Raw genomic sequence first — 7,746 nt, forward strand, 5'->3', positions numbered from 1 at the left:
GGCCACGCTAAATTGCCCCTTTCGTAACAGGGGATTCGCAGTGTAAATATGTGCGTTTGAGGGAATGGATGGGATTGGGATAGGTGCAGGGTCGATGGGCTGAATGACCTCTCTCTGCACTGTGGGGATTCAGGGAATGCTCCATAACCTGAGGTGACTGTTGTTCTCTCTCTTTCTCTTTCCCAGTCACAGTGTCTCAGGTCACCGTGTCCCAGTTTCCGCCGGTTCAGACGCTCCCTGAGGGGAGTCCTGTTAACCTCAGCTGCCGCATGCAGGGTCAAGCTGCTGACATTGTCTACTGGTACAGACAGAGGGGGAGAAACGGCATGGATTTCATTTACAGAGCGTACGAGAACAGCCGAGCTGAGGGGAGATTTTCCAGCCAGAGTTCTGAAAATGGGCGTCTTTATTCACTAATCATTGCGGGTTCCCGAGTAAATGATTCTGGGATGTATTACTGTGCAACTCGCTACTACAAGAACCTGGCCCAAATGTTCGGAAATGGCTCCAAGTTAGTGATTACAGGTAAATTCCATTATTATTCTATTGCAGTGGGTATCTCAAAGCAATTAAAGTGTCCTCTTCCAACAATTAATGAGTGCTCTGTTTCATTTTAGCGGGTTCTCCCACCATATTCCTCCTAACCCCGCCGCTGGATGAGATTCCCGCCATGGAAAGGGTCCCGTTGTTGTGTTTGGTCAGAGGCGTGTCTCCCGATCCCTTTCCCGTCCGCTGGAATGTTTCGGGGCAGGATACCGAGGGACAGACCGATTCGGGGACACTGGAGCCGGACGGGACCTACACCGTCAGGAGTTACATCAGCCTGCCGGCGGAAACTTGGAGAAGCGGCGCTCGCTGTTCTTGCGCCGTTCAGGTCAACTCCGGTGAAAGTATTCTCAGTGACAGTGTCTCATCTCAGAGAGGTAGCTATTCACAATTAATTTAACATTAACGGAACACTTTACTAAGAACAGTCCAACTTTGTAGATTACAAATCTTTCTGCGGGCATCTCCATGGAGATCTAAATCACCACTGCCCTATCATAGTCCTCCCAGTTTCATTTTCTGATATTTTAACTCTTCTTCGCTACCGTAAAGAACCGTGGATGTTCAATCACTGAAACACATTTGTGAGAACGGATAGATTATTGAGTAAGAGAAAGGGCGGGCAAGTGAAGTTTATGTGCACGGTGATGTTGGATGGCAGAATAGACAAGACAGACCGAGTGGCCTCTTCCCCTCTCCCACTTCTTGCATCTGGTTAAGACACCATTACATTCCTGAATGTCAGGGGCCTATCTGGCAGTGTGTAAAATTGAAATGTGTGATTATATCCCCAGTGTCGCACTCTGACACAGCAAAGCGATGAACTATTTATTCATCCCTTCGCCTCCCTGTATTTCAATCCCATTCAGTTACACCGCCTTTCCCGCGGGTGCTCCTGTTTACCCCCAAATTCCAAAGATGTGTAGGTTCGGGGGATTGGCCATGCTAAATTGCCCCTTAGTTTCCAAAGATGTGCAGGTTAAGTGGATTGGCCATTCTAAGTTGCCCCTTAGTGTCCAAAGATGTGCAGGTTAAGTGGATTGGCCATGCTAAATTGTCCCTTAGTGTCAAAGGATGTGTAGGTTAGATGGATCAGCCATGGTAAATTGTCCCTTAGTGTCCAAAGATGTGTAGGTTAGGGTGGATTGGCCATGCTAAATTGTCCCTTAGTGTCCAAAGATGTGTAGGTTAGGTGGATTGGCGATTCTAAATTGTCCCTTAGTGTCCAAAGATGTGCAGATTAAGTGGATTGGCCATGCTAAATTGCCCCTTAGTGTCCAAAGATGTGCGGGTTAGGTGGATTGGCCATGCTAAGTTGTGCCTCAGTGTCCAAAAATGTGCAGATTAAGTGGATTGGCCATGCTAAATTGACCCTTAGTATCCAAAAATGGGCAGATTAAATGGATTGGCCATGCTAAATTTCTCCTTAGTGCCAAAGGGTGTGTAGGTTAGGTGGATTGGCCATGGTAAATTGCCCCTTAGTGTCCAAAGATGTATCGGTTAAGTGGATAAGCCGCGGTAAATTGCTCCTTTGTGTCGAAGTTATGTAGGTTAGGTAGATTAGCTATGACAAATTGCCCTTCAGTGTCCAAAGATGTGTAGGTTAGGTGGATTGGCCATGCTAAATTGTCCCTTAGTCACCAAAAATGTGCCAGGTTAAGTGGATTGGCCATGCTAAATTGCGCCTTAGTGTCCAAAATGTACGGGTTAGGTTGATTGGCCATGCTAAATTGAGCCGAGTGTCAGGAGGATTTGTAGGGTAAATACGTGAGGTGACGGGGATAGGGTAGTAAAGACTCGATGGCCCGAATAATCTTCTTTTGCACTGTGGGATTTTATGGTTATTCTTTCCCTGAATTTTTCACTCTCTCCCTCCATCTCTCTATGTGCCCTGTTCAAAAAGTGCTCGGTCTCCCTGTCACGATATCTCTCTACTTCGCCTTGTGTTCTAGTGTAAAAGTGCTACTCTATTGCATGATGGGAAAGTGTGCAAAAATTTTAACCATTTTCTTGCCAAATTGGACAGTTAGATTGAACAATTCGATTTCCGTTGAGTGAAAGGTTAATTTTTTTTTGCAGATTCTCCGTTCACGACCACCTGTCATTTAGTGTTTTCCGGGGGTTTGCCGGCCGCTGCACTTCTCCTTCTGGGATTGGGCCTTGTGGCCGGAAGAAGAATCTGCAGGAACCGGCAGAGAGGTAGCGATTGTTGGGGGGGCGCTGTTTCTCCGCGGCTCTCTCAATCCACCCATTTATCATTGAGTTATTGACACTTCTGAGCGGGTTCGGTGTGAGATGAATCCATTTTAAATTTCCAGTTTAAATCCCTCTTTCTAACAGGAACCGGGAACAGTGATGAGGAACTGACAGAATCCAGAGAACACAAACAGAATAAAGAGGTGAATAGATGGAATTATTGTTGATAAACCACACAGATACTTTTCATTAATTATTCATCCGCGGTTTAGAATTCATAACCAACACAGAAAGTTCTGGAAAACCTCAACAAGCCTGGTGATCTCCACGGACGGAGAAAGTTTCGAGGCCAAATTAGCTCTTTAGTTTAATTCATTTGTGGGACATTTGATGAGATTTGTTTTATTATTGTCACATGTATTGGGATACAGTGAAAATTATTGCTTCTTGCGCGCTATACAGATAAATCGTACCGTTCATAGAGTACATAGATTTGATTTATTGTTGGCACATGTATAGGGATACAGCGAAAATTAGTGTTTCTTGTGCGCTATATAGACAAAGCAGACCGTTCATAGAGTACATAGATTTGATTCATTATTGGCACATGTATTGGGATGCAGTGAAAAGTATTGTTTCATGCGCGCTATGCAGTCAAAGCATACCGTTCATAGAGTACACAGATTTGATTTATTATTGTCACGTGTATTGGGATACAGTGAAAAGTATTGTTTGCGCGCTATACAGACAAAGCATACCGTTCATAGAGTACATAGATTTGATTTATTATACTCACGTGTATTGGGGTACAGTGAAAAGTATTGTTTCTTGCGCGGTCTACAGACAAAGCATACCGTTCATAGAGTACATACATTTGATTTATTATTGTCACATCTGTTGGGATACAGTGAAAAGTATTGCTTCTTGCGCACTCTACAGAGAATGCTGTTCATAGGGAAGGAAAGGAGAGGGTGCAGAATGTAGTGTTACAGTCACAGCGAGGGTGTAGAGAAAGTTCAACTTAATGCGAGATAGGTGCAATCAAAAGTCTGACAGCAGCAGGGAAGAAGCTGTTCTTGAGTCGGTTGGTACGTGACCTCAGACTTTTGTATCTTTTTCCCGACGGAAGAAGGCGGAAGAGAGAATGTCCGGGGTGCGTGGGGATCCTTAATTATGCTGGCTGGTTTTCCCCGAGGCAGCGGGAAGTGTAGACAGAGTCAATGGATGGAAGGCTGGTTTGAGTGATGGGAATGGACCAGTTCTCGTGGTCTTGGACAGAGCAGGAGACATACCAAATGCATTCACTTTGGAAGGATGTTCTTGCTCTCGAGGGAGTGGAGCGAAGGTTTACCAGGCTCATTCCAGGGATGGCGGGACTGATGTCTGAGGAGAGATTGACTAGGTTAAGATTGTTTTCACTGGAGTTCAGATGAATGAGGGGGGATTTCATAGAGACTTATACAATTCTAACAGGACTAGTTAGGGTAGATGCAGGGAGGATGTTCCCGATGGTGGAGGGATTCCAGAACCAGGGGGGTCACAGTTTGAGGATTCGGGGTAGACCATTTAGGACGGAGGTGAGTAGACATTTCTCCACCCGGTGATTCTGTGGAATTCATTCCCACAGGAAGTAGTTGATGCCAAAACATTGAATGTATCCAACAGGCGGTTGGATATTGCACTTGGGGGCGGAGGTTATGGGGAGAAAGCAGGATTAGGTGATTGGGCTGAACGATCAGCCATGATTGTAATGAATGGTTCAGCAGACTCGAAGGGCCAAATGGCCTCCCCCTGCTGGTATCTTCTATGTTTCTATATAGAAACAGCCAGCATTATCAAGGACCTCACGCACCCTGGACATATTTTTCTTCCCCACCTTCTTCCTTTGGGAAAAAGATACCTAAGTCTGAGGTCACGCACCAACCCACGCAAGGACAGCTTCTTCCCTGCTACCCTCAGACATTAGAATTGACCTGCCTCATATTAAGTTGATCTTTCTCTACTGCCTAGCTATCACTGTAACACTATAATCTGCACCTTCTCCTTTCATTCTCCATGCACGGTACACGGTACACTTGGGCGACACAGTAGTACAGTGCTTAGCACTGCTGTTTCACAGCTCCAGCATCCCGGCTCGGGTCATTCTCTGTGTGGAGTTTGCACATTCTCCCCGTGTCTGCGTGGGTTTCCTCCGGGTGCTCCGGTTTCCTCCCACAGTCCAAAGATGTGCGGGTTAGGGTGATTGGCCATGCAAAGAAACTAGTGTCCAGGGATGTGTAGGTTAGAGGGATTAGTCGGTATAATGTTAACGGATATGGGCGTGGGTGGGATTGTGTTCGGTGCAGACTCGATGGGCCGAAGGGAATCTATGATCTTTGTCTGTATTCTGGGCAAGAAACGATACTTTTTTAATGCATAGTAATACATGTGACAATAATAAATCAAATCAACTCAAAACACTTCACAGAACGCAGGGCGGAATTCTGGTCACCAAAAAACGTATATAGAGCATTGGGCAACTGGAACTCTCAGAGGTGCGACAGTTAGATTTATGTTAGGGAATAGATTAAGGATTATTCAATATTGGTGGGTGACTATGAGTTGAGTTAACTTTCAGCCATGAACCGATTGCATCGAGTGGGGGGTGGGGGGAGGAGTGGGGGGACTCAATGGTCTCACCTATCACTGTAATAAGGGTGTCTATTACGCTAACAGATCACTTTTCATCCACAGACCCTTTACGCTCGCCTGGCCTTTAACGAGGATCCAAAACTTTAACTCGAGAGAAAAGAGAGAGAGAGAGAACTCACCGTGTGTTTCCTGGATTTCCAGTCTGGTGGAAACATTCTTCTTTTTGCACGGGGAATTCCGAAAGTGCAAATTCGGGCGGATTGGCGACTCAACATTATGATGGCGACCAAAGTGGAAAATGAACTTTCTCTTAATGTCCGCCATTTTCTGCCGGAATATCGCCTGCAGGGCAATTTCACCTCTCCATGCTTCTAATTTCTCATCGCGGTTTTAGAATTCTATTCTGCATTTTCTACTGTAATTGTGCATCAAAATGTATCTGTGTCCGAGTTACCTAAATATAGAAGAAGGTTTTGAATACCAAGTATAAGCTGCGTGATTCCGGTTTCTATAAGAGTTTAGAACAAATATGTTTCCGGTTGCTTTTCAACGAATTTACAGAGACATTTGCAATGTGAGTGTGTGTGCGTTGGACGTGGGATTAAGGACTGACAAGACATGTTAGCAACTGGTTTGGGATTTCGGCTGTATGAATATGAAATCTGGAAGATTAAATACGTCCCGAGCCTTAACTGGATGTATCCTGGTTTTGGACACGGGTATATTTAATCCTGAAGGAACATTATCTACAATCCATATTCCCGTCTGCTAACACGGGTAAGTGGATTTCCTGGACTCGAGGCTAAGAGCTATGGCCATTTCCAGCACAGAAACAGGCCATTCTGCCCTTCAAGCCAGTGTCCTTTGTTTGAACTTGCAATTTAGTCTAAACTCTCGGCTTTCTCCCAACGCCCTAGGGAATTATTCCTCTTTCACCAGATCACCAATTTAATGTTGATTTTTTCCTTAATTCTCAGTAAATGTTTGCACCTTGCTGCCTGGTGGTATTACCGCTAGACTCGTAATTTGGCAAGTCAGCTAATGGGGAGGAGGGTTGGTATCCCACCACGGCAGATGGTTCAATATAGGCTAACTTTTTTTCAAAAACAACTCCGGAATTAAGAATCTACTGATGACCATTGTTGAAAAATAACGCCTGGTTCACCAATATCCATTAGGGAAGGAAATCTGCCTCCCTACCCGATTTGGCCGACATGTGACTTCAGAGCCACAGCCGTGTGGTTGACTCTCAACTGCCCTCCAATTGCTAGTTTCTGAAGTAATGAAGAACCTTGGGTAATTTCTGATACCAATGGGTCGACGCATGTTCAAATTAACACCACTTTTCACTGTTCCAAATAAATCATTCTGCACAAAAATTGCAAATTGTTTTTGGAGCTATTTGCTACATTGCTCATATTCATAGAATCATAGAATGCAGAAGAGGCCCTTCGACCCATTGAGTCGGCACTCTGAGCCGAACTCCCAATAATCCCATCTACGGGCACTTGGCTCATAGTCTTCAATGTTGTCACGTGCCAAGTGCTTATGCAGATTCTTCTTGAAGGATGTGAGGCCATCTACCTCCCAGCCTGCGCATTGCAGACCATCACCACCCTCTGGGTAAAGTACTTCTCCTCACATCCCCCTTATAGCTCCTGCCCCTCACCTTGAACCGATGTCCCCTCGTAAACGGTCTTCAACTAAGAGGAATGGCTGTCCCTTATCCATGTCCCACATAACCTGGTACAACTTGCTCAGCGTTTTGTGGGGAAGTCAAAACTAGTTCATCTGCTGGATGAGGGCCCGATCATCTGGCACGATTCCCAGGTTGTACTCCCTGTACCTAATGCAAAATTACATTAATTATCCCTTTAATCAATGCACGATTACACAATGATCACAAACTTTAAGTTACATTTGTAGAAGAGTTTTATCATAGAACCCTACAGTTCAGAAAGAGGCCCTTCGGCCTATCGGGTCTGCGCCCAACACATTCCCATCCAGGCCCCACCTCCTTATCCCTACATATTTTACTCACTAATCCCTCTAATCTACACATCTCAGGAGACTAAGGGGCAATTTTATCATGGCCAATCAACCTAACCCGCACATCTTTGGACTGTGGGAGGAGACCCACGCACACACGAGGAGAATGTGCAAACTCCACACAGGCAGTGACCCGAGCCAGGAATCGATCCCAGGTCCCTGGAGCTGTGAAGTAGCAGTGCTAACCACTGTGTTACCGTGCCGCCCATATGTTTATATTTTAGCTAACTTACTGACACAATCAGTCCTTGACTTAGACCATTTAATACTGGCAGTTTCATTATTATTATTATTCATTTTGCAAATATCATTAGTGTATTATTT

The 7,746-nt window shown here is 45.1% G+C and overlaps 1 protein-coding gene across 1 annotated transcript; it reads left to right on the forward strand.

Moving 5' to 3' along the window:
- The first annotated feature begins 669 nt into the window (after window positions 1–669).
- Window positions 670–5,633, forward strand: LOC145337332 (uncharacterized). The gene is made up of 4 exons (XM_080182133.1): window positions 670–923; window positions 2,626–2,745; window positions 2,887–2,945; window positions 5,476–5,633. The coding sequence occupies exons 1-4, from the start codon at window positions 671–673 to the stop codon at window positions 5,518–5,520; spliced, it is 477 nt and encodes a 158-aa protein (XP_080038259.1). The 5' UTR covers window position 670; the 3' UTR covers window positions 5,521–5,633.
- Window positions 5,634–7,746: the final 2,113 nt, after the last annotated feature.

Source organism: Carcharhinus amblyrhynchos, unplaced genomic scaffold (genome assembly GCF_965287045.1).
Source record: "Carcharhinus amblyrhynchos unplaced genomic scaffold, sCarAmb.v2.hapA scaffold_46, whole genome shotgun sequence".
Lineage (NCBI taxonomy): Eukaryota > Metazoa > Chordata > Chondrichthyes > Carcharhiniformes > Carcharhinidae > Carcharhinus > Carcharhinus amblyrhynchos.

Bases quoted from the DNA above. Each gene is read 5' to 3' on its own strand.
- LOC145337332 (XM_080182133.1), top strand. From the start codon at position 671: ATGGAAAGGGTCCCGTTGTTGTGTTTGGTCAGAGGCGTGTCTCCCGAT. The intron at 2,746-2,886 runs GTAGCGATTGTT...TCTTTCTAACAG, and splicing joins CTGCAGGAACCGGCAGAGAG to GAACCGGGAACAGTGATGAG. The intron at 2,946-5,475 runs GTGAATAGATGG...TTTCATCCACAG, and splicing joins AACACAAACAGAATAAAGAG to ACCCTTTACGCTCGCCTGGC.